The sequence below is a fragment of the Mandrillus leucophaeus genome, unplaced genomic scaffold (assembly GCF_000951045.1).
Source record: "Mandrillus leucophaeus isolate KB7577 unplaced genomic scaffold, Mleu.le_1.0 Scaffold1194, whole genome shotgun sequence".
NCBI lineage: Eukaryota > Metazoa > Chordata > Mammalia > Primates > Cercopithecidae > Mandrillus > Mandrillus leucophaeus.
Window position 1 is genome coordinate 74534 of NW_012100254.1, and position 27636 is coordinate 102169.

The 27636-nt window shown below is 38.9% G+C and overlaps 1 protein-coding gene across 3 annotated transcripts in view; it reads right to left on the bottom strand.

Annotated features, from left to right (window-relative positions):
- CR2 (complement component (3d/Epstein Barr virus) receptor 2) overlaps positions 1 to 20944 on the bottom strand; it is a 38997-nt gene extending 18053 nt beyond the window's left edge. For all 3 annotated transcript variants that reach the window (XM_011966836.1, XM_011966828.1, XM_011966825.1), the window contains exons 1-9: positions 20708 to 20944; positions 5759 to 6148; positions 3933 to 4121; positions 3749 to 3848; positions 3417 to 3499; positions 2544 to 2951; positions 1727 to 1903; positions 1556 to 1646; positions 1145 to 1221 (exon numbers count right to left, since the gene is read on the bottom strand). In XM_011966836.1, the coding sequence (XP_011822226.1) occupies positions 1145 to 1221; positions 1556 to 1646; positions 1727 to 1903; positions 2544 to 2951; positions 3417 to 3499; positions 3749 to 3848; positions 3933 to 4121; positions 5759 to 6148; positions 20708 to 20765 (1573 nt within the window). In that variant the 5' untranslated portion in view covers positions 20766 to 20944. The remainder of the gene's footprint in view (positions 1 to 1144; positions 1222 to 1555; positions 1647 to 1726; positions 1904 to 2543; positions 2952 to 3416; positions 3500 to 3748; positions 3849 to 3932; positions 4122 to 5758; positions 6149 to 20707) is intronic.
- Positions 20945 to 27636: the final 6692 nt, after the last annotated feature.

The window sequence follows — 27636 nt, forward strand, 5'->3', positions numbered from 1 at the left end:
CTCGGCTCACTGCAAGCTCCGCCTCCCGGGTTCATGCCATTCTCCTGCCTCAGCCTCCCGAGTAGCTGGGACTACAGGTGTGTGACACCATGCCCAGCTAGTTTTTTGTATTTTAGTAGAGACAGGGTTTCACCGTGTTAGCCAGGATGGTCTCGATCTCCTGACCTTGTGATCCGGCTGCCTTGGCCTCTCCAAAGTGCTGGGATTACAGGCATGAGCCACCGTGCACAGCTGATATAATTTATATGGTTAGCTGAGAAAACTTATTGTTAAATGAGCACCTACTTTGTGATAGGCAGTTTCCTCATTTAGAAAGTAGCAATGGTACAATTTAATTTGAATAATTTGAAATCTGTAGTCTTTTTTAAATTTTATTTTTATTTTATTTTATTTTACTTTTTGATGGAGTCTTGCTCTGTTGCCTAGGCTGGAGTGCAGTGGTGTGATCTCGGCTCACTGCAGGCTCCGCCTCCTGGGTTCAAGTGATTCTCCTGCCTTAGCCTCCCAAGTATCTAGGACCACAGGCACATGCCACTATTCCTAGCTAATTTTTTGTATTTTTAGTACAGATGGGGTTTCACCATGTTAGCCAGGATGGTCTCAATCTCCTGACCTCGTGATCTATCCCCCTCGGCCTCCCAAAGTGCTGGGATTACAGGTGTGAGCTACTGCACCTGGCCCTTTTTACTTTTTATTTACATTCTCTGGACTTCCTAGTCTGTAGTCTTATGCAGATTTTACAGAAGAAAGGCTAGAGTTTCAGAGGAGTTGTACAATTGGTTCAAGGTCTGACACTAGTAAGCAGTAGAGACAGAATGTGAATTCAGATCTGACACCAATCCTTTACTCTCTACATTAAACTGTGTATACCCAAATTAAGATGATGGCTCATATACTCACTGCTGTCATTATTCCCATAATCATAAATCACAAAATAGAATCAATAACCAAGTACATTTAAGTTATCGGTGAAGAAAAAGGTAGCAAAAGAAAGGCATGGCAAAACTGCAACCATAACTATTGGCAAAATTAATAGAACATAATCTAATACTCTAATTCCCCTAACATGTCCCAAAACAAAAATCTCCCAGGAAATGTATAGATCTTACATTATTTCAGCTCCTGTATCATTTTTGCTACTCACCTTTACAAAGACGAATCTCCATAAACCAAGGAGTTGTACCTTGACACTCCTGATAAACGCTCCCACTTAACTTGTACCTAGAGACAGAGTCATGTATGTCATTTTGCCATCAGGTGACCACTAAGTTAAGCAAGAGTCATGGGCTCCCAAGCAGACTCACTACTTTCAGGCCAACAAGCAATAACAACAAAAATGTGGCCAACATCAGCACCAACCTCTCATTGCACAGGCATAACTTCCATGCATGGAAAAATAGTATGACAGACACTTCCATAACCACGTGACAGGCAAGCACCTGAGACAAACTCTTACACAGAGCTTGCAGGGTGTACTGACACAAACTCTTACATAGAGCCTGCAGTGTGTGCTGATACATCAGACTTGAGTCAGACTGAGTCAACCTTCACTCACCCTTCATCGCAAGAAGAGTTAACATGTGGTCTAATAAATTGGTGCTGGGGTTTTGTCAAGAGTTGTTTTCCTGTAGCTTCACACCCTGCCACTAAGAAAAGAAACTAGGATGAGAATTTAATACAAGGCAATCTTAAAGTGAACAAAACGTCTACATTTGAGGCCTGGCACCTTTGCATTGGGGTACAGGGGGTGTCCATACCCCCTCAGAGGTACACTGTATGGATTCTTCTCCGACCAGCACATAGCCAGGGTTACAGCTATATTTTATAGATGTTCCAGGGTTAAAGCGGACCATGTGTCTATCTTCTTTTTGCCCATTGAGGATGTTAGGAGGGGCCTGGCATTCTAAACGAAAGGACAAAAACAAAACAAAACATAACTGCTTAAGTAAACAACCACAGAAAGAAACTGAGCCAAAGAAATTGACATTCATGCTACAATTCCACTCTGGTGGCCGCTGTATGATACAGAACATATGTTGCAGACCAACTTTGGGTAATTTTAGGTCACCGTTTCCCAATCTTTTGTTGTTGTTGTTGTTTTCTGCACTTAGGCTGCTGCAGATGTTGTTCAGTTTCCACTGGGTGCTGCAACTCCTCTCCTGTCTCTTTCCTTCATAAGGAATCACCTTGTATGTTTTTATGGGAGATTCTGATATATCCCTAGGAATGAGGGATTGAATGACTTCTCTTTTAAGAAGTCACTATTAAGACAAACAAGCATTTTTCTCCTGGCCTTTTCCCCTATAGAAATGGGAAACTTAGTGATTCCTAACATTTATTCTCCCAAGCATATTCCCATAAAATAAAACAATGGTGGGGGGCTGGTGATAAGAATGCCCTCTACAAAATTTATAGTGATTCCATTTACTAGATTTGGGGGGAATATAAACTGGACAAGGCCCTACTTAAAGCCCATAACCCCTTCTTCTAATTTTTCAAGAAAACAAATCAGAAGCACCTTTTCTGAGTACCAGAACACTCACCCTTTTCACAGACTGGTGCAGATGGCTCCCACGTGCCTTGGGCATTGCATCGGATTTGCTTGCTGCCCTTCAAAGTGAAGCCAAACATGCAAGCAAATATCACAGTGTCGTTATAGGTATATCGATCTTTCTGCCCAGATACTATTCGGCCTCTTAGGATCTGGGGACGTGGACACTGAACCGCAGAAGTAGAAAGTTCACAGCGTGGGGCAGGACCACTCCAGGTCCCAGTCTTCTGACTATCAACTGTACAACGGAGAGTGTTCTCTCCAATAAGGATGAAGTTCACTCCTTCCTCTGGGTCCGGGTCACAAGTGTAAGTGACTATGCTTCCATATGAGACATTTGCTAGTGAGTTGCCTGTATGTCTTCCATTGAGAATAGGGGGAGGTGATGGGCAAAAAATTTCTAGGGAAATTGCAGAAAGAAATGACAAGATCATAGATGTACTGAAAACAAAGAATGCCCCAGATGTTCCTTGATACCACTATCCTAGGACAGTGATATCTGAATCTATAATGAATCAATCAAGGCAGCTAAAGCAATATAATTTAGAAGTATGATTCTCAAGCTTCATTCCTGAGTATATGTACTCTACTGATCTTTGATTTCTTTTACCAGATATACAATTTTCTTTACGTACATGGTCTGGCTACCTACTTAGAAGGTCTACATAGCTTTCAGAAGGGGGAAAGCCTAGGAACCCTATTTTAATTGAGGAAGCAAAATATAAGGATGCTTTGGTGAAGACCATGTCCTTAAAGATCTCTAGGAGTTCTGTGTTCTGTAAGAGTCCGTAAGGCAATGACTGAACCAAAAGCTTTTAGTTAAGCTGAGAATGCAGTGCTGTCAGACCATCGTTGCCTAGCCTACCTTTACATACTGGCATTTTTGTCCAAGCAACTCCTTGTCCAGCAATTACACACCGACTAGAAGATGGGCCTTGCAGTTGATACCTGGAGACAGAAGACTGTTATTCAGAACTATTAGGCAGTTTGTGCTGAAGAACAGCAGCCTCTACTTACAGTTCAAGACAAGTTCATTCAATCGGTGTGCACCTGTTCCTTTTATCAGCATTACCTCTCATAATCCTACCCCAGGCTGCCCAGAAATCCTCACAGAGGAACCTTCTGCAGGTTTCATAGTCCACACCACGCACACACGAGCCAAATGAATTAAATCTCATAAATAATCCTGACACTCACCCTTCATCACAGAAAAAGTTTGCAGTTACACCAACTTGGAGAATTGGAGGCTCCTTTACCTTCCCATTGGGAAATCGTCCTAGAGGTTTACAGCGTGCCTCTAAAAAACAAACCAAAGATGAGAAATGTGTGGCAAATAACAGAACAGCCCAGATTCTTAAAATAGATTGTAAATTTAGGGTACCTTCACATGTTGGGGGGACAGCACTCCATTTTCCCGAAGACAAACAGTTAATGATCTTTTCTCCAACAAGCAAGTAACCAGATTCACAGCTGTAAGTCACAGATAATCCTGGAGCAATGGAGCTGACATTCTCGCTTGTGTGATGTCCATTGTGGATCATAGGAAGTGCTGGACACTCCAGAGGGAAAACTTTGCACACACATACCAGGAAAAAAAGCCATCAGATGATGCATCCTTTAAAATCTAGAATCAAGGGGGTCCAATCTTTTGCCTTCCCTGGGCCACATTGGAAGAAGAAAAATTGTCTTGGGCCACACATAATATACACTAACACTAATGATAGCTGATGAGCTAAAAAAAATTGCAAAAAAAATCTCATAATGGTTTAAGAAAGTTTATGAATTTCTGTTGGGCCATATTCAAAGCCATCCTGGGCCACATGCTGTCCACAGGCAGCAAGTTGGACAAGCTTGATCTAGATGCTGACTTAGGATACAGATCTAAATAAATAACACATGATCTATGGTAGCCAGTTGTTATTAACTTTTGACCTAGTCTTTTAAAGATCAAACAGGTATGGTTTAAGTGTATCCATCTTATGCCATAAATAGCCATGAATAGTACATTATTTTTCATTTTTAGTTACACTATGTGAATTACATTTGCCTTGTGAAAAACTTCAATTACCAAAAATGTCAGTTTTCACCTATATTCTCACCCTACCCTTAAGCTTATTCTCTGTTCCAAAAGTAGCATGCTATCATTTCAAGGGCTATCCTGGTAGATATTAGTAATATAGTTTATTGGGATCCTACGCATGATACATATATAGTGTGTGTGTACAACTAATACATATTCTATGCCTTACTTCCTCTACTTAGCAACATGTATACAATATCCTTCCATGTCCATACATATACGTCTGTCTAAATCGTTACAAAAGCTTGTTTTCAACAGTCATTAAGCTTTCTGACTATCATAAGATCTCCTTTCTCCAACGCTATCTATTGGTTCAATTGATCAATAAATACAATCAATTGATCAATTGATCAATAAATACAATCCCATTTTATACTAATTTAACAGTTTTGTCAACTCTTTAATCTGCTTAAAATTTGTCAACATTGTTCTTTATTAAGAAAATAAATACCTAATTTAGTAGTATAATTTTTGTTAAATATTGCCAATTCTTGTAATTGTGAAATTCAAATTCAGATTTATATTTCAGCAGCAACATAAACCAAACCAAAAGAAAAGGAATGAAGAATTTACATAGGTCCCTATTTTCAAAGGCATTTATTTGAAATGTGATGGCTCAGAAGATGACTTGGGGAAACAGTGGATAACTTCAAAACATGTTTACAGAGACTACAGAGAGAAGGATATCACCTGTGCCAAACTGTATTAGCAGATACTTATACATTAATTTCAAATCCATTGGGTATATTTTTGCTATAAGATCCCATCTTTCTTCTCATTTTAACAGTAACACAGATATACAGTTGAAAATCACCCTATTCCTACAACCCCAACAAACTCTGGCCCCATCCTTGCAAAACTTACCCTACTCAATTATTAGGTATGTTTAATTACATTTTTCCATTGTACTTTAAATTCCTTTGCTCAACTGATGTTTTTTGAATGAGCAGTTATATTCCTCCATGAAGAAAAATGAAGAAGCCATAACTTTCACCTTTTCCCTTGTTTCCTTCTTCCACCCCCATCATTACATGTTCACACTGTTTGTCCTTCAGGAGGGTACAAAGCGTGGTCTGCACAGAAAAGCAAGACCCCACCTCCCAACTCAGCTTTCTTTTCATACTCACCACTTTCACAGGTTGGTAGTCGTGTCGGTCCCCACCTATTATTTGCTTGACACCAAACAGACTTGTTTCCGTTCATGGAGAAGTTGGTTTTACAGGCAAATGTCACAAAATCACCATGTATGTAGGGTGGTACAGAGCCTCCAGTTTTGTATCCTCCTGGTACTATGGGCTCAGGGCAAGTAGAATATTTATTGAAATATTCACATTTAGGAGCAGGTTTATCCCAGATTCCAACCACTTTGTCTTTAGTTATGCAAATTATATTTTTTTCTCCAATGAGGCGGAAGCCACTTGAACATCTGTACCTTATCACAGTATCAAGAGTGATGGGGGTAGAATAATCACTAATCCGGCCATTTAGGATAGGAGGAGGAGAGCCACAAGAAATTCCTGAAAAGTAGAAAAGGAATTTGGTAGGCATACTGATCATGGTGATAAAATATTCAAATATAGGTAAAATATCCAAATATATATCCCACAACTTTTTCAGAAACAGACTTAGAAATACGTATAGCTTATTTCTTCCCTGCTTACTCCCAAGCTCCTAAATTCTTATCTTTTTCTTCATCCTCAGCAAACAGATCAACATGAATCATCCTGATCAAATAAGAATAATGAAAAGAATGTATCCAAAAGTTCTGAGTCTAATCAATTTTAATAATGAAATAAAAGGCAAATTTAGCACATGAAAATAACATATCACTGGCACATTAGTTACATGTGGGAAGGTACCATGGATTAAGGAAATTTGAACTCAGCAGACCTAGTTTCAAACCCCCACAGTCATTCAATAGCTGTGTGACTTCAAGCAAGTCTTACCCTCTTTAAGCTTCAGTTTCTTAGTCTATAGTATAATGCAAATACTTCATAAGGTGCAGTGAGAATCCAGTGCTAAAAGTACATGAACAGAGAAAGTACAATACCTGGAACATACTAATTATTCAATGGCTATTTCAAACACACAACTGGGGGTACAGGCTGTGATTACCACATTTGGTCCTGCTGCTGAAGATACTAGAGCCTCACTACAGGTGATTTGTCATGACTTGATGCTGGAACACTTTGAAAAAGCCACAGGAAGTGAACAGAGGTTTTGAATAATGGCCTCATATTCTTCATTTACTTGTCCTAATAACCATGAAGGATATTGTTTACAGTTACTTTGTTATGCACACCTTTTCTGAGGCAGTCTCAGAATTAAGGGAAAATTGCCAACCTCTAGAACTTTCAGTTAACTTTCTTTTGGCTCCAAGAGGAGGTCTTGAGTGAGAACTGGCATAAGAAGATATAGCCAAACTGTTTCATCACATCAGTGCTATACTTGGTTTCAGTAAGGGTAACTTTCGAGAACTGTTATCTTTATATATATAGAATCTGCAATATAATATGTACTCAACTGAATCAATTTAACATATTTGGTCTGCATTCCAGAAGACAGAGAAGAGTGGCATATATATATTCAAAGCACACATATGGATAAGATGTGATAATTGATATATGGGTGGGAACACACCAAACATCAAAAGGCAAGATCCATACTTGGTTGTTTTGTTTTCCACTCCCTAGACAGAAATTTATTATTCCAGGGTGTTGTCATTCCTTCTGGGACACACTGACTAGAAGATTTGCCATTTAACTGGAACATTAAACAATAAAGGGTAACAAGTCATCACCAGAACAAACCAATTCTCAGTCAAATTAGTCACTCCTCTCAAGTTGATGGTATTAATGGGATCTATATTTTTAAGATTTTTGACTTCAGGGAAAAAGTCCAAGGTTATTTGTGATCGACCCAACTACATGATAACTTCAGACTAGGTAAAAACATATAGAAAAATAAAATCTTAAAAATCGTATTCCTTTTAACATTCTTCCTCCCCTCTTTTGCATCCAAATATCAAGATTCTTGTGACCATCTAGAAAAAAATAGTTTCCTTTTCTAGTGAAGAAAACATCAAACATCTTGATCCTCAAGTTTACTCCAGAGAGTCCCTCTTATTGAACCCAGGATCATCTATTCATTCTCCATATTTGGAGCCTTCACTTCTAATCTAAAGCTTTGCTCTTTCAACTGCTGAAAGGACAATTCCAAGCTTTGGCTGGCCATGCGTAATACATACATTTGGAGAAACTAAAGAGGGCTTGGTTAATGACAGAGCTTTAAGTCATAAAGGACAAAGAAAAAGAGAGAAAAAGTCAGAAAAAAAATAACTGTCTTTAGAGATCACACTTCACAATGTTTAACTATGGGTTCTAGGTCTCAGTTCAGGCCCCATCACCTCACACTCACCTCTCATCACAAAGGAAACCTCTGTCCCATGTTAAAGATTAGGAGTAGGAGCTACATAACCATTGAGAAGTTGGTTTGGAGTGGCATCCCATGATTTCACTTGAAAAAAAGAGACAAGGTTGATACATAAGCAGGGAACTGTTGAGTTTTCTTTAGATGGAGTAGAACTTTGGGCACCTGCACATTTTAGTGCTACATGGTTCCAGGTTTCCAAGGACACACACTGCACAGAGTTAGTTCCAATGAGAGTGTAGCCAGGCTTATATCTGTAGGACACTTCCTTATCTCTTTTGTTATAATTATCATGGTAGATATGTGGAGGTGGCAGATTCCCTGAGAAAAGAGTAAGACATTCTTCTCTGCAGCATAGAGAAGCTCTTTCTAAAATAAGAGCAATCTTCTCTACCACCAGCTTGGGGTTAGTAGGCATGGGATGAAGGTGTTCCCATAAGCTGTCCTAAAGGTAAGGCAGAGAGTCCTTTGGGTGACATAGAACAGAGCTGGCATGCATTATTTTTTTCAGAAATGATGAACTTTATAACTATCTGTTTTCTTTATCTTGATTTATGACAGGAAACATTACCTTACTCATCATTTTCCATTTCATTCAGTTCAAAGGGTCTGAGCCATTCTCTCATCAATATCGTAGCCAGTGAAACTAAACTTTTGCAACACATTTTCACCACCAAAATCTACCTCTTCCTTCCTGCTCCAAAAACAAGGCTAATGAGGTTTCTGAGCTTTGTGGACAAAGCTTTCAATGTTGCCAGGTTGTTAGAGAGTCAGACACTTCCCAGTAAAAGAAGAGGAGAAGGGGAGAATGGAGGGTGCAGACTCAACCTGAGGACTAGCCTTCTTTCATAAAGGCTTCATTTTTCAGTATGAAAATGTATAATGTCCACAGTATTTTTTTATTTTTAATTTTGTGCCTGTGACACAGCCTCAGGATGTCCTGAGGCATGTGCCCATCTACAGTATTTTGAGTCAAATTCTGATCTCAGCCAATTTCCCCCATTGGTGTGGCCAATGGGATTGAGAGTTCAGCCAATGGAATTGAGAGTTCATCTTATCTTCCTTTGAATAAAATCTAGTCTCATATATATGTGTGTGTATATCTCTAATGTGTGTCAGAAATCTCTAATCATTGACTTTGGTGCTATCTGCTTTTTAAAAAAGCATCTTTTAATTTCCCCTACAGTAACACAGATCTAGTACTGCCCCAAAATACAAAAGAGAAAGAAGTCCTACATCTGCAACATTTAGATATTACTTTCAAAGTTTACTTTTAAACTCTTTAACTAGGCCAGGTGTGGTGGTTCACGTCTGTAATTCCAGCACTTTGGGAGGCTGAGGCAGGCAGATCACCTGAGGTCAGGAGTTCAAGACCAGTCTGGCCAACATAGTGAAACCCCATCTCTACAAAAATACAAAATTTAGCCAGGCATGATAGCGGGTGCCTGCAATCCCAGCTACCCGGGAGGCTGAGACAGGAGAATCACTTGAACCCAGGAGGTGGAGTTTGCAGTGAGCCAAGATCATGCCATTGTACTCTAGCCTGGGCAACTGAGCGAGACTCCATCTCAAAAAAACAAAAACAGAAACAAAAAACAAACAACAACAATAAAAACCTCTTTAACTAGAAAACGCAACCACATATACTATCTTCCTTCTGCTCTTTCCATAGGTACCATATACCTGTTTCCCAAAAAAAACCTTGTTTTATTTCTAGATCCTGAAGTTTCAGCCCAACTCACCCCTGAAGCACGTTGGCAGTAGAGGATTCTGTTTGCTGTTTAGTTGACATCATATTACATTGCTGCCTTTCATGGTAAAACCAAGCGTACACTTAAATATCACTGTATCATTTTAAAAAAATGAACATAATCCAGATTCCACAACTCCATTTTCAACTTCTATAATTGAGCATTCAGGTAAGGGTAATACACTGAAGAGGAGGGTTGCTGCAGAGCTCCAGATATCAACTTGATTACCTTTGCTGGTGCAATGCATTGACTCTCAACCAAGGGGTCAAACAGCTTTTCCCTATTATATCCAATATGGCACTGATGATTTCATAGTAAACCTCTCTCCCTGTTGCTGCTGTCATTGGGGATGGCTGGGAGTGACTTACAAGGAATACCTTTTTAAGGAGTAGGTGGAGAAAGAGAGAATATTATACTTTCTGAGAATTTTCTCTTCATTCTTGCAATCCAAACTGCAACTCAGCCTGCAATTTACCCATTTTGTTGAAATTCTGTATCCTGATCTCAAAGATGATTCTAAATAGGAAGTAGCAAGGTCGAAAGATACATGGAACTGGCTGGTAAAAACCAAAAAGCTATGAGCTGGTCACCAGTTCCCACCCCAGACCACAGACAAATTGTTATAGAAGGGACCTAGGGTAGCTTACTTTTTGCATGGAATAAAGTTGGCAGTGTGTAATCTCCTGGAATGTTTTAGATGTAAGCATTTATTCACTATGAAATAACTTATAATCAAAGGACAGTAAACAAAGGAAAGTGTGGTAGGATTGGGGGCCATGAGGAAGATGGGTAAGTCATAGCTGTGTGCTTAGAGCTACTCAAACCAAGTGTAACCCTCCTGGCTACTCACTTTGGTGTGCAGATGCCCAATTTCCCTCTGGAAGGGGCAAGAGGAATTAAATAGGGTGCAATAAAGAGATTGTTTTACTTACATTCCTAAAAATGTATGTCATTATCCCAGGTTACAATATTGTCTGAGATAATACATATAGCAGATGAGTCACTAAACACAAAGAGATGAGAAATCTCACAACACACGTTTACCTATGTAACAAAACTGCACATCCTGTACATGTACCCCAGAACTTAAAATAAAAATAAAAAAGAGATGAGTGATCATCTCCCAGCTAGACTTACATTTTAGAAAAGCTTAGTTCTTTCTCTACTGAAAGAATAGCAAAGAATAGAATATCATTTATGACAAGTAGGGGTGATAGATTAAGGACTCATACAATTTAAAGTCAAATGAAATTCAAGCTCCTGGGCAGTAGCACTGGAGATTTAAAATTGGAAGAGAGTAGCCAAAACTTCCTTGTCTCCTAGGAATCCTCTCTAGCTGGTAATCTTGAAGCAGTGTCTCTAGAGTAGATCAGGGAGGTGATTCCTGTTTCCTTATTTATTTTAAAAAGTATGTGGCAATTACTCAGATCTCTTTTGGAAGAGTGACGGTTTCTGGTTGGAACTGCTGTTCTGGTATCCATGTACCCTGGAAATGTCTCCTGCCAACCCACCCTTTATTACAAAATTATGTCACTGTCGACCCAAATGCAATACCCATGTGTATAATCACAGAGTCCTAAAGGAGTTCTCTATGAATCATACATGATTTACCTACAAAAGAAAACCAAACCAACCCAAACAGAATTCCAGACTGGGATTTAGGAGACTTTTTGGAGATTTTTTGTGTTTTATATCAGATCTCAACCTGACTGGACTTGCTGACAGGCCTGCTTATGTTTACTGACAGAAATTCTTACATTTACAAAACTTTCCAAAGGATCAGTCAACTCTAGAACACTACTTATTTAATGCACACAGTCTGTATTTCTGTGCATGGATGCCAACTTTATTTGTGGTCAATTATAACTTAAAGTCTTCATTTTCCATTTTTATATATATTCTGTTAATCTATGGTATCATCTACCAAATCTTCTGCCTTAAAAAAACTCACATTAACCATTTCCTTTTTGTAACTCATCCTCTACTCTCTGCTCTTCATTCAATTAGTTACCAAAGTTTAGTGACTGGACTCCAGAAATCTCACCCCAAACGAACTATTTTGTCATTGCAGCAGTCTCTCATTGGATCATTGAATGACATAATTTACTTTTCTAATTGTTCTCCCTTGGGCTGGTACATCTTCTATACCACTGCACATATTATCTTTCTAATACACAAATGTGGTCATGCCACTCTGCACATTTAAAAATTTACTATGACTTACCATTGTTTATAGGGAAAAAATGCATAGCATTTTTACAAGTAAGCTCCAATCTCCATTTAATCAACTACCATTCATCACTATGTACCCTATACTCCAATGACACTGATTTTTTTCCAAAGACATTATGTTCTTGCACACTTATGCTTTTGCAAATGCTGTTTCCTCTGCCCGGAAGGCCTATATTTCTCTAATTCTTCTAGGTAGCATTTATGATTTATTTCTCTATGACCTCATAACACTTCATAAATAAGAGAACTACATCATAGTACAACGTATATTTAAGAGTCAGTCTTTACAACTACTGTAGGAGTTTCTCAAAGGCAAAGACTATCAGATTAGCTTTTATGTAATTCCCAGGTCCCACTGTCCGGTCTAGAGCTTCGTATCTAGTAGTTACTTAAAAGTATTTTTTGAATTGAATGGGATGAGGATGAGGTAATATTAACATTCTTTGTACTCTAACTTCTAACCTCACCCTAACACAGTATGGAGACCATAGATCAAAGTCATAAAGATCACAGGATGAATAGGTTTGGCCAGCTATCATGACTTAACCCTCACACCCAGTGCCCCTAGGAGTAAAAGGAAGCATGTAGCACCTAGGAGCCCTCTTCACTTGAGATGACACGTGAATTTACTGGTCTTTTATCTTAAACATAACACATTATCTCATCCAGATACAGTGACAGACCCAAAGATGCCTCTATTACAGGATTACTCATGGTTATAGAACTGCTGAGCATCTGACCACTTGAAGATCTCTAGGGAGGTGATAAAGAATGCCTCTTGAGGCCGGGCGCGGTGGCTCACGCCTGTAATCCCAGCACTTTGGGAGGCCGAGGCGGGCAGATCACGAGGTCAGGAGATCAAGACCATCCTAGCTAACACGGTGAAACCCCGTCTCTACTAAAAATACAAAAATTAGCGGGGTGTGGTGGTGGGCGCTTGTAGTCCCAGCTACATGGGAGGCTGAGGCAGGAGAATGGCATGAACCCGGGAGGCAGAGCTTGCAGTGAGTGGAGATCGTGCCACTGCACTCCAGCCTGGGCAACAGAGCGAGACTCCGTCTCAAAAAAAAAGAATGCCTCTTGATATACCCAAGAAAGCATTTGTATTTGCAAGACATCCCAACAGCAAACTTAAAACTGGTTACTCTGAATTTTAGGCTTAGCAAAAGGAAACCTTGCAGAAACTTACCCTGACCTAGAGACAAAGGCCACAGAAACATAAAAACCAAGAGAGGCTAAAACCTCTTCTCTGTTTCTGCCTTGTTACCAATTCTCCTGAAAACTTTGATCTTTAGAATGTAAGTCTAAAATAGGGCAATATTTTGTGGAATGAAGAACGCATGTCATTGCAGCATGGGTGAATATACATAGAAATAAGCTCAGAGGTTCAGAGAATTTTTAGGGTAGACTTCAGAGATGGAGAAAGTAATTTTTCATAAAATTTCAGAAAATCCTCAGAATTGTTCTATTTCCTTCACCCTTACAAGTAAAAGTTAGTGGTTTTAGTTTGTTTGCTTGTTTTTTCACAGTGAGGTCAGAGACTGGGGAAAACAGGAAAGGCATGTGGCAAGGGCCTTGAAGGATGAGTACATATGTTTTGATTTTTTTATAAGGGTGGTAGGGGGAGTGGATATTAATGTTTTCCCAGTTTCACTGAGGTATTATTTGTATGCAAAAAAACTTCACGTAACTAATGTATGCTATTTGGTGAGTTTGTGGGACAAAAAAGTAAAAATTTTAAACACAAACTTTCCCAGGATAGCATAAGAAACTAAAGTATATAAGAGATCTTTTAAAAGCTCAGTACACATATGATCCTGTAAAATTACTTTAATGAATTTACATAACTATCTTAGCTATTAAACCTTTAATGCCTAGAGAGGAGAAAACATGTTTATTATTCTTTATTATTTTATTCTGTTAATCTAGTAGAGTAACATGCCCCCAAAGAGAACTCAGTAAATAATTTCTGATGGGAACTAGATAAAGGGATAGTCATTTCAAGACAGTTTCCTGTAACTTAAAATAACAATATTATTAATAATGGAATAGAAGTTATTCTAGGCGCTAGGTAAGAAACTATAGCAATGATATACTTAGGGATATAGCTGGAAAAGTCATTTTTCTATGTATGAGAACAAGCTCAAGTTTCAACGCCCTAAACTGACAAGCAGAAAACAAGAAGTTAACTCTTCTTCCAGATCAGATGGTAGTCCAGGCAAAAAAAGTGCACAGTTGTAAGGCCCTCCTAGAATAGCAGTGTATTTAAATATCAAATTTATAATCTCCTTCTTTTTCAAACAGGTCTGAGACAGGTACAGGTGAAAGTCAAAGCATAAACATGAACCAGTTGACACAAGGTCACACACAAAGCTCCCAAAACACAGCCAGACCTTAGCTGTGACCCTACATTGCTACTGGAGAAGTCACAAAGACTGGTTCTAAGAATAGGCATCATTATTGGGAGCCAGATATCACTATAGGTCCCCTTCGATTTATTTCCTCAGTTACTTAGTTTTCTCCATTAACAACTACAAAAGTCTCCAAGTGCTTACTCTGTGCAAAATAACAAAATTCTATAAGGAATATCAGGGTTTGACCTCAATGGAGACAAACTTCATGATCCTGATACTACTTGTACTAGTGACTCTAGTCAAGTGACTTAATCTGTAATTATCAAATGTAAATAAGGACAATATCAAATTATCCTCCAAAAACTGGAAAACCAATTTAAATTTACAAGATTTAATCAGTGGCAATGACCTGGATAAAGATGGAATGAAGATCTGGAAACAGCAAAAGCAGAAGGGTGCTTCATAGCATAACTTCCCATGACGAAAGGAGATACAGATCACACTTCCTGGATGGGAAAAAATGGGAAGGTCTCATTTCCAATAAGGAGACTTAAGGGCTATCTTCCTTTGGGAACATCAATCCTCATTAGTAATGAAAGCCAAAATCCCAGGTCACAAGGCAGATCATATCAGAAAAGGGAAGATTAATCCATGAGCCATAAAATAATACAAATTTTCTTGAAGGTCACTGAACCCTCTTCACATCTTTCTGTAGCCAGGAGTAAAACTCAGAGGAGATCATGACTGGATCAAAGATCAAAGATGGTGACTTGACATTCAGACACACATCCTTCCAACCATGTACCATGTTAAAAACAACCAGGCGAAGCCGTTTCTGAGTTAAATCAACAGGGATATATTTAATTACTTGGGCCCAGGGACTTTACCAGGAATGGCTTGGAAATCCATTTGAAATGGATGAAAAACAAACATATAGGATAATAAAAATAAAACCAAAATTTTAGAAAGCAGGTAGGAGGGAAAAATCATTATTGAGAATGATAATTCATATAATCAAATACCTTAATATTGGGTTTCCTGGCTATTTGATAAGCAAGTTTTGAATGATGATGTCAAAGCTGTCAGGATCAAAACAGAGTCACTAATGTAAAAACAAAACAAAACAAAAAAACACCTTGACAAAGCCAGGGAAGGCCATGAAAACCTTCTCATGCTTGTATGCCTGTTAACCCAAACTATCATAAAAGACTGAAAAACCACAACCGTGCACAAAGGCCACTGCAACTCTATGAGAACATCCTTCTGGCATCTGCCTGTATAACCTCAAACTGGCATCACCCTTGTTATTGGCCTTTGTAGCCAAGGATAATTATTCCAAAACAATTATTTTTCCTTTAAAAACCTTTGTCTTCCTTTCCTTCCTTGAATATACACACAGTTCATGATCACACACATATTCCCATTGCAATGTTCTATTCCCAAACAAATATCTTTTTCTTTTAGAGAGTCTTTCTCTGTTATTTAGTTTAACAACAGTTATGCATATTAACCAAAGTTCAGTCCTAAGCACAGGAGATGTATCTGTGAACATTAGAGACAAGGTTCCCACCCTCATAGAATATATAATCCAACAGAAAGAGATAGACTGTAGATACCAGGAAATAAATAAGAAGGTGCTGAACATGAAATATGAAATAGAGTGATATGTCACAACGTAATGGACTGGAAGGAGAAGGGACAGGGTGGCATGCAACTTCAGTTATGGATGGTTAAGGAAGGCCTGTGAAAAAGCAACATTTAAGTTGTGACTGAAGGACAAGAAGGAAGAAGGAAGCAGCCAGGCAAATTGCTGAGTACAAGTATTTTAGGCAGAGGCCTAACAGGAGGAATGAATTTGGTATGCTCCAGGGACAGACAGAAGGCAAGTGTAGCTGGGATGCAATGAGCTAAGCAGAATGGTACACAATCAAGACAGAAAACTCAGCAGAAGGCAACATGCAGGGCTTCTTAGGCCACAGATATGTGAATGTTATCCTGAGTAGAAGTCATTGGAGAGTTCAAGCAGGAGAATCACATGGCCTGATTTACTTTTTTAAAGGAATATTCTGACATTTGGGTAGAGAGTGGATCGAACTGCTACTTTTAGAAGCAAAGAGTACAGTTTAGGGTCAAAAAAAAAAAAAAAAAAAAAAAAAAAGAGGCTTGGACCAAAGTAGTGAGCAGTGGATATATTTTAGAAATAGAATTGGCAAGACTTTTTGTTGTTTCACATGTGGGGCTGAGGAAACGGGAGGATTCCTGACTTCTAGACTTCTGACTTGGGCTACACAATTGATGGAATTACCCTGTTCTGAGGATGGAAAGCCTGAAAAAGGACTGTGTGTGTGTGTGTGTGTGTGTGTGTGTGTGTGTGTGTGTGTGTGGTGTGTATTGTGGCCTTCAGGTAGGGAATTGTGTTCAGAATAATTTCCATTCAGACTTGGTATATCTAACATACTAGGCATCCACATAAAGATGCCAAGTAGGCAGATGGATGTACAAGTTTGCAGCTCAGGAGACAGGACAGAACTATAGATAATAAATATGAGTCGTTAACATATAAATAGTATTCAAAGCCATGAGACAAGATGAGATGAGGTCTTTTAGGAAGAAGAAATGAAGAAAGACAGAAGAGGCTCAGGGCTGAGCCCCAAGACCCTCTAATATTTAGAGATAGAACAAAAAAGACTAAGAGTCACCAGAGAAGTATGGAAAAACAGGTAAGAGTATCTTGATTTGGAAGATGAGAATAACAGTTTCAAGAGAAAGGAAATCATCAGCTTTTGCTGAAAGACTGAGAAAGATTAAGATAGAAAAATGACCATTAGATTTATCAGCACAAGGGTCAATAGTGACGTTGCAAGAAATAGCTTCCCACCAGGAGACAGGTGGGGAAGAAGCCTGTCTGAAGTGGAGAAGGAGATAAAGAAATTTGAGTAAGTAGTCCTTTGCTGAGAAGGACAAGAAGAGGGACAGGAAAATGGAGTTCCAGTGGGTCATGAGAAGGTCCACAAAGGATTTCCTGGGTATACTTAAATGCTGGTGGGGATGATCATGCAGAAAAAAGCACACGGATGATGCAAGGCAGGAGATATCTGCAGAAGTAAAGTCCTTGCAAAGGCAAAAGGGTATGGAACATGATAACGAATACAGGAAGAAGAGCTGAAATTGTCAGCAGAAAGGATACTTCTTTCATTGTTATAGGAGGAAACATACCAAGATTTCAATTCATATTTATTAATTTCCAAGTTACAGGCGATTGATAGGAACTCAAATCAGGAAATAAAGCAGATTAAGGTCTTGCACTCATGGAATTTGTATTCCAGTGAGGGAACAAACAACAAACAGGTAAATAAATAAGCAAGAAGGTTTTAGATGGTGATAGGTGGTCTGTAGAAAATAGAACATGGTTTTGTATTGGAGAGTGCCCTGAAATATGGATACTTCAGACAAGAGTCAGAGAAGCACAACAGGGGGCTGAGCCTTGAATGTCAAGGAGGAGCCAGGCAAGGAATAATTGGTAGGAAGAGCATTTCAAAAGACAGAATACCTAGTGCAACTGTGCTCAAAGAATAAAGAGAAGGCCAGTATGGCTGGGGCAGAGAGAGTGAGCGGGGCATAGAGAATTTCAGGGAGAGGCAGAAGGCGTCAGATTGGAGAATAAGGGGCGTGGGTTTTATTCTAATGTGACGGGAAGGCCTCAGCAGGTTTTCTGCAGTGGAGAACAAAATCTAATCCCAGATAGAGGTAAGTTTGTAAGTTAGTAGGTTTGTAGCTGATTAGAAAATGGGAGCATTCTTGTTTCATGGTTTTGTTTTCTCAGCATAGGACAAATTTAGATGACCAGTGAAAGCTTAAGTAAAATTTAGAAGTGTGGGAAGTTTGAATCTGTTTATGCAAATAGACAAAAGGAAAAATGGGAAAACACTAAAAAGGAAATTTGCTTCCCATTGACTTTGCTTACAGCAGTGTGCCCTATAGATACTTGTGGCAGAATCTTCTAGAGTGATTGTTAAACCTCAGCTTTCCTGTGCTAACTCCAAACCTATGAATCTCTGGAGGGGGAGGTGGAACCAGAAACCTACATTTTATAAAGGTACTTTAGTAGTTTCTTAAGCACACTCAAGTGCAGGAACTGGCCAAGAGCCAAGAGATGATCCGTGGAAAGCACACAGTAGCAGTAAAAGTTAGCAGTGGAGACTGGGTAAGGTGTGAGCCACAGGAGACAGGTGGGGAAGACCATGAGCAGCACATACATGGCAGGGAGCTGGAGAAATCAGGGGGTGTGAGCTTCAGTGAGATCCCATTCCAAAGGGCTAGAAAGGCTGAAGAAACTAGATTTTCTTCCACCGGAGGCCTTTTAGATTTTTGAACAATGGAGTGAAATAATAAAAATATATATATTTCGGCTGGGCGCGGTGGCTCAAGCCTGTAATTCCAGCACTTTGGGAGGCCGAGACGGGTGGATCACAAGGTCAGGAGATCGAGACCATCCTGGCTAACACGGTGAAACCCCGTCTCCACTAAAAAATACAAAAAACTAGCCGGGCGAGGTCGCGGGCGCCTGTAGTCCCAGCTACTCGGGAGGCTGAGGCAGGAGAATGGCGTAAACCCGGGAGGCGGAGCTTGCAGTGAGCTGACATCCGGCCACTGCAGTCCAACCTGGGCGACAGAGCGAGACTCCGTCTCAAATATATATATATATATATATCTTAATTTGTTGTTTTCATAATTGAAAAATGACCTATAGGTCACTCTTTAACCTTTCCAATCATGAGAACCAAAATCTCTTAAAAGAGATGAGGTTGTTACACAGGTAATTATAATGCTTAGGAGGGGAATACTGGTACAAAAATGAGAAACAGACAAACAACAGAGGCACAGGAGCTTGAACGGCTGACAGATAGGTAGACCTGGTGTTTCATGGGTCTTCAGTTACGTGACCTACATGATACTGATGCTGTGGCCCTGAATTGGCAGGACTTGTGAAGAAGTTGATTTTCAGTTGATAATATCCTCTCTGAAATTTAGAAATAGGTGAGAAGTCAGGGACTGTATTCTGCTCTTAGAAAAACTTGTGAATGCGCATTTGTTCAAAGGGAGTTAATATGCAGAAAAAGAAAAGAGAGATGAAGGTAAGGGTCTGGAGAGAGGTTTAAGGGTCAGGAGACAGTAAAATGTCAGGAAAGCAAACAGTAAGTTGTAATAAACCAATATGTGCAGTATTCCAGACACCTTAACAAGCTGGATGTCCATAAAAACAATTGGATACCCAGCTTGTTAGCTTAAATGCTGGCTCCATAAAAACAAGTTTGTACAGGAGGCTTATTACTGACATTTAGTAGTAACAACTAACATCCAACTTTCTTTGCTTAGTTTCATTTGTACTCAGGGCAGCTTAGTGAGGTGGAAGGCCAGGTAATCATTAGTTTCATTTTACAGATGAAGAAACTGAAGATCAGGGAGCTAAATGACTTGCCAAAAGTCACCCAGTTATTGAGGTCTGCATACAGTAAACGTCTTATAAACTAGGAATGCATGGTACCCTGGAGATAATTAGAAACTTAGACCCATCCTGTAGCCAAGAGATGCTAATCTTAATTATAATCTTTCTTTAAAATCAAGCCAATCTGGAGGAAAAAAGATATAATAAACGGTGAATGAGACCTTTGCGGACGTCCACACCATTACAGAAGGTTAATAACAAGAAGAAAACAACAGTTTTAATCCATGTCTCAAAAATAACTACGGATGGTTAATGTTTAGGATCTCTTTACCAATATCACATCAGAGTTCAGAAAATCTGAGACCCATGCTTGGGAACCAGGTCTTACTCTTATTTAGGGAAGGGAGCCGAGGCTCTGCCGCTTTTGCTGGGCAGGAGCGCAGTTCAGGGTGTACAGAAACAGCCTCACGTGGCTAGTTAGTGCCGCACGCCGTGGATAGATTTCCTGCGGCGAGCGGTAGCCCTGACCGCCGGCCAGAGAGCGATGAGCACCTGCAGAATCTCGGGGGCGGGGAGCCAGGAGACAGCCAGCACCAGCACGCCGCCAGCCACACGGGGCCAACCAGACAGCGCCCCTCTGTGGCGCAGCCTCCAATTCTGGAGGTCCCAGCTCCCGGAGGAGCCAGTGGGGACAATCACGACCAGGCGGTTTATTGCAGGAGTCCCTTAAAGCTAGCGGGAGGAGGACACGCGTGGAGGACTGTACCCACCGTCTCACTTTTAGCCCCCTGGTTTGCATCGCGGCACAGAAGCCTTCCCTGCCCGGGACGCGTCCCCACCGCCGTGCTCCCCCTCCCAGCTCACCGAGGACCCCTGGTACGATGAGAGCCAAGAAAACCCCGAGCAGGCCCGCGGCGCCCATGCCACGGCCGAAGCCCCCGCGGCGGGATGCGTTCCGAGACCCGCGAGCGTCCGGCAGCTCCGGGAGGGCAGGGCTGGAGCAGCAAGCAGCTGTGAGCCAGGAGAGGCGGGCCCTTAAATATTGTCCGGCACACTTGCTAGTTCTGCGCGCACACCTGTAGGCGGCCTGGGGGCTGACGCGGCGCCGGTGAGGGTGGGAGAGGCGGGAGGGGCCTCCTGGCACGAGGTGGGCGGGGAGCTCTGAGCCACTGTGGCTCAGACTCGCCCCTCGTTGCGGTGGCTTCCCCACTTTTTTGACCACGCAACCCACCACACTTGTTTCTCTTTCTAGAACTTAAACAAAACTTTCAGAAATTAGTACTCACCCTTAGTAACTGCAATGTTCGTCTTCTGTGCCATGCTGTGTTATGCTAGACTAGGCTAGGCTATCCTATTCTAATTCTTATTTCTAATAAGAATATATTAGAAATCCACCAAACTCATTTCAAAATCTATTAGTGGATTCATCTCCCAGTTTGAAAAAACAATGTAAGTTGACTTCGGGAATTTAGGAACTGCAGCCACTTCTGCTCTTCTTTTTATTTTGAAGTAATCTCTACAGAAAAGTTTCAAGAGTACTACAGAGAATTCCCATATACTTGTCATCCAGATTCTCTGCATGTTAACATTTTGCTATATTTTCTTTACTATTCTCTATTCTTTCTCTATAGACATATATGTACATAGATGTGATTATATAATTATAATTATATAACTATTACTTTGGAACCATCTAGCATTTATTCCTACTCTAAATGGTTCACTAAGGAGTTTCTGTTCCATAACTAGAGTGCAACGATCAAAAATAAGAACTTAACATTGACACAAGGCTATTTTATAAGCTACCATCTGTATTTAAATTTTGACAATCATCTCAATAACCTGTGTTATGGTAAAAACAATAACAACAGTAGAAACCAACCTTTGTTTTTCCTGGTCCAGAATCATTTCAGGATCATGTATTGTGTTTGATCATTATGCCATACCCCCCACCCCCCCACTTCTTTAATCTGGAAAAATGTCCTCAGCCTTTTTGGTATTGCATGACCTTTACATTTTTGATGAATACACTGCAATTATTTTTGGAGAATGACTTTTAAGTCCGTTATCTATTATAATAACAAAATACCCTGAAGTTAGTGGTGTAAAGCAAGAATAAACATTTATGATCTCACAGTTTCTGTGGGTCGGTCAGGTGGTTCTGGCTTGGGATCTCTCAGGAGATTGTAGTTAAGACATCAGCTGGAGGTGCAGTCATCTGAAGGGTTAACTGGGACAGGCGAATCCACATCTAAGATGACTCACTTACCAAACCTTGACTGGAAGCTTCATTCTTCACCAAGTGGATTTTGTCATAGGGCTTGCTGCTTGTATGTTGAGTGTCCCTGTGATATGGCAGCTAGCTTCTCTGAGAACAAGAAAGAAGAAGCCACAATGTCCTTTGTGACCTGTCCTCAGAAATCACAATATATTATCTCCAGAATATCCTATTGATTATACAGATCTGCCCTTTTCAGTGTAGGAGGGCAGTATACGTGGATGGGAATGTCAGGAGAGAGGATCACACCCCACAATTTGGGTTTGTCTATCATTTCTTCATGATAGATTCAGGTTATTGAACCTAATTATTTGACAGGAATACCAGAGAGGATGTCGTATTCTTATGGGGAGGCATATGTTGTCTATTTGTCCTATTACTGGTGGTGGTAACTTTGATCACTTAGTTAAGATGGTGCCTGCCATATTTCTTAGTGTAGACCCAGTATTTTCCCCTTTGTAATTAATAAGTATTTTATAGGGAGATAGTTTAAAACTATGTAAATTCCTCATTTTTTCATCAAATTTTTACCCACAAATTTTAGTGTCTATTGATGATCCTTTCTTGAATCAATTTTTACTATGATGGTTGTCAAAGGGTGTTTTTTTCTAATTTAATAATTATTTCTATATTCATCTGTTGGCATTTTACTGTAAATAAAAGTTTACCCTTCTCTATTTATTTGTTTATCTATATCAGCATAAACTATATCAATATGAATTTTATTTATTTACTCAATGGGTCATAATTCATGGCTACCATTATTTATTTCGATGCTTAAATTCTCCCTGATTGGGCCAGTGGGAGCCCTCGAAATAGTTCCTGTGTCATTTTGACTTGTTCTTATTGTTCTCTGAGCACTTCCTTACTTTCTGGTACACACACACACACACAAAGGTGCTCCAGACTCGCCTCTAGACCTGACACTGGAATTTGCTGTTTCTCCAAGGAATGCTGGTTCTTTCTGGCAGAGAACGGCATTTAGATGCCAGGATTGGATGCTAAGTGTGTTCGGTTTTATTGGAGTATCATTGCTTCTGCACCCTCTCAGCAGACAGAGCAAGGATATGTATTATATCTACGTATATCCATTTCCATATCTATATTTATATATGTCATGAATTCATAGCAATTCTTTCAATTTCAGTCTGTTAGCATAGAGTTCATTCTATTCTTCCCTCTTTCCATATGTGTAACTCCCTTCTTCAACAGTGAGACACCTACATCCACAATATATTTACTTATTTGCTTAATCCTAGAATACACAGAAAGAAATTTAAAATTGCTAACTCTATACCATGATGGAAATCAAATCTACTCGTTTTTAAAGTTTTGTTTTGTTTATAGCCCGAAAAATATAAAACAGCATTGTTGTGTTCAGAAGTTACTCAGATTATTCCCCCTCTTCAGTGTGATTGTTATTCATTCAAAATACTGTTAATTTGTTTCTCTTTGTATTCTATTTTAGTTTCCCCTCAATCTTTTTGATTTTTTTTTTTTGCTTAAATAAAACATTAACGTAGTCCCAAATGTCAGATTGATATAAAAAGACACAATAAAAGGGAAATGTCACTTCCCTCCATCACTTCTATCCTTCCCACCATAGGTACTCAATTTCAGTAGTTTCTGGTTTATCTTTAGTTTTGCTCAAATGAGCTGCTACACATTTGTCTTCTTAGTTCTCCTTTTTTATTACATTTTAAAAGCATGCTATAGATATTCGTTTGCACTTTTCTTTTTTAACTTAACGAATATGCTGGAATCCACTATTTCCTACAAATTCAAATATTCCTCATTCATTTTTACAGTTGCATGCAATACTTCACTGTGTGGATATGCCATAGTTTATTCAGCCATCTCTCTCTGTATGAACAGTTTGGTTGTTTTTAATACTCTAAAGAGTAATTTTGTGAATATTTATTTTTCTGCTGTTAGAAGCATGTCTTCAGTTCAAATTCCTAGAAGTGGGATTGCTGGGTCAAATGGTAAACACATATGTAGGTTTGTTAGATATTGCCAAATTTCCTTAATAAGAGTTGTACCATTTATATTCCTACAAAACTGTGAGAGCACTTCATTAATCTAATGTGCTGTCATCATGGTTTTAAATTTTAGTCAATCTAATAAATGAGACATTTAATCTCAGTGTAGTTTTAATTTGCATTCCTTATAAGTCTGAACATTCATAAAACATATTTTTATCATGTATATTTGCCTTTTCCTGTCTCAATGTTTGAGACTTATTTATATAAATTAAGATTATTATTCTGGATGTATTTTGCAAATATTTCCTCCCAGTTTGTCAGTTGTATTTTGACTTTGTTTCTGGCATCGTTTTGCCTTGTAAGCATTGTCTGTTTTAATGCAGTCAAGTTGATAAATCTTTTCTTTTATCGCATCTGGATTAGGAGCCATGGTTTTAAAAACCATTCTCTGTACCCAAGTTACACAATAATTTATCCATGTTTTCTTCTTGCACTTGTATTGTTTCATTTATTTTACAGTTAGATTCATGATTTTTTTTGATGCTTATTCTTGTCCGCCCTCATAAATTTCCCAAATATATTTTTATGAATAAACACTTCTCACCAACACGAAAACTCAACTCCTCTGTAGATTAGTGTGTTGGTGTCTAGTATCTTGCAGTGATCCTGTTCACATGCTTGTCAGGAAAAAAGAAATCTCTGCTTTCTGCTCCAAACCTTCCGATAATTTCCTATCTCATTCAAAGTAGAAGGCAATGTCATAACTATGATCCATTCAGTCCAATGTGATCTGCTTTCCTTTAACTTCTCTGAGTTCATCTTCGAGCCTTTTCTCCTTCTGGCCACAATGGCCTTTGCTGCTCTAGTATTCACCCTTTGTACTCTAACTGGGGTCATTTTCCCTCGGAGGGTCTTGTTTGCGCTTCCCAGATTGTTTTTCTCCTGAATAGCCCAGTGGCCAGCTCCCTCATTTCATTCTAGTCTTTCCTCAAAGATACCTTCTCAGTGAGATCTTTCCTAGATATCCTCTTACACTTTTACCTCCCTTTCCATTCATATCCCCTTCTTTGGTCTGTTTTTCTTCTCTTACTACTTAGCTCCATTGAACACATTATATATTTTACAATGACCTCATTTGTGTTTGTCTCTCTTACAATGTAAGATCCATGAAGGAAAGATTTTGTTTGTTTGTCTGTCTGTTTCTCTATGTTCAAACCTCCTAGTTCCATGAATATTGCCTGATCCATGGTAGACACTCCATAGAATTTTTTTGAATGAATAAATCCACAAATCTCATCAGAAAATGGGGATTCTGCGCAGGGTTTTCATCCTGTAATATGCTTAAGACATTGGATATACATTTAAAGGATTTTGTAGTTGTTTATAATAAATAAAATCCAGAGTACATACATGTTGGTGCCAATGGGGACAATTAAAAAAAGGTAAATGGAACTAAAATTGGGGCAGTGATTTGTAGGTGTACACAAAGGAGGTTGTTCTGTGTTAATTTTTACTACAATTGACTAAGCTTTGTATGTAGGGAGTTGCACAAGGTAGGTAATTTGACTTAAGATACTTGAATTAAGCCAAGTGACCCAGAAGGGTACTGTTGTGATCCTCTGGCTTCTAACAGAAGGAAACACATTCTTTCTCAGAGGAAGCAACCTTCAGTTTTTTTGTATTGTTTTGTTAGAGGCAGTATCTTGCTGTGTTGCCCAGGCTGGAGTTGTATCACTATCATAGCTCACTGCAGCCTCGAACTCCTGGGCTCAAGTGACCCTCTTGCCTCACCCTCCCCAGTAGCTGGGACTACAGGCACATGCCACCATGCATGGCAATTTTTAAAGATTTCTGTAGAGACAGGGTTTCACTTGTTGCCCAGGCTAGTCTCAAACTCCTGGCCTCAAGCGATCCTCCTGCCATGACCTCCCAAAGTGCTAGCATTACAAACACAGATTTTCAACAGATTAAAATCTACCACAAACGTAAACTCACAAAAGATGTAATAAAATTTAACTGATTTTTAAAAGCCCTTTTAACTAAAGGAAATAGAAAAGAGCTCCCTTAGCCCTATAAAGATATTTACAAAAAATACCTCAGCAAATATCATTCCTTATGGTAAAATACCAGAAGCATCTTTTTAAAATTGAGCTCATTTTAAGTCTTAAGAAGATGAGATGCTTACTAAAAGTACATAATAGGAATAAACCTAACAGAATAGTGGAAGAATCTTTATGGAGAAAATTATAACATTTTGTTCAGGTAAAGTGAATATGACCTAAAGAAATGAATAAATAAGCACATTCATGTATAGGACAACTTGATTAAAAAATATATGAGCTCTCTACAAACTGATCAGATGTGTAGTCAATGCAATTTTTGTCAAAATTTAACATTTTTAAAGGAACCTGGCAATGTCATTCTAAAATACATGATAGCAAAGGGACACAAACAGTTAAACTGACACTTGCTGATACTTGTTCTAGTAGGTATCAAGACCTAAATTCTTAATATTTAAGATAGTGTGGTATTGATGAACGAGTAGAAAAATAGATTAATAAGAAAAAAGAAAAAGACCTCATATATAGAAACTAGCTTCATGGCATGGGTAGTGCTGAAGATTGCTGGTGAAAGATTAGACTATTCAACAGATAATTTGGGGACAGTTCATTACATATAATGGAATAATAAAATCGATCCCAACCCCATACATATTAATTCTATTTCCAGTGGATGATGGCTTAAATGTGAAAGGTAAGACATTAAAAATATGGAAGAACATATACATGACAGTACTTTTATGACCTTGGGGTAAAATATTTCTTATAATAGATGTAAAAATGCAAATGATAAAGGAAAAATGTGATGGATTCAAGTATATTAACACTAAAAACTTCATTTGTTAAAATATATTATTACAAGAGCACAACCACATGACTTACATAAGACATAAGTCATCTGCAACACATATAACTAAAAAGAGACTGTTATGTAGAACATATGAAGAACTGCTGCATATCCATAGAAACGATATACCAATTAAAATGGGTAAAAGCATGGAATTCTGTTTTCAGTAATATTATGTCCTAGGTTAACTGGATGAATTATTCCACTGAAAACAACCCTAAGTGCTGAAATGTGTGTGTGTGTGTGTGTGTTTAGATCGATCTATCTATCTATCTATCTATCTATCTATCTATCTATCTATCTATCTATCTATCTATCTATCTATTCATCCTATCTATCTATCTATCTATCTATCTATCTATCTATCTATCTATTCATCCTATCTATCTATCTATCTATCTATCTATCTATCTATCTATCTATCTATCTATCTATTCATCCTATCTATCTATCTATCTATCCATCTATCTATGTTATCTATCTATCCTATCTATCTATCTATCCTGTCTGTCTGTCTATCTATCTATCTATCTATCTATCTATCTATCTATCTATCTATCTATCTATCTAGATATCCCCATAAATATATATAATCAGAATGTATAAGTGAAATTATTAGGGCA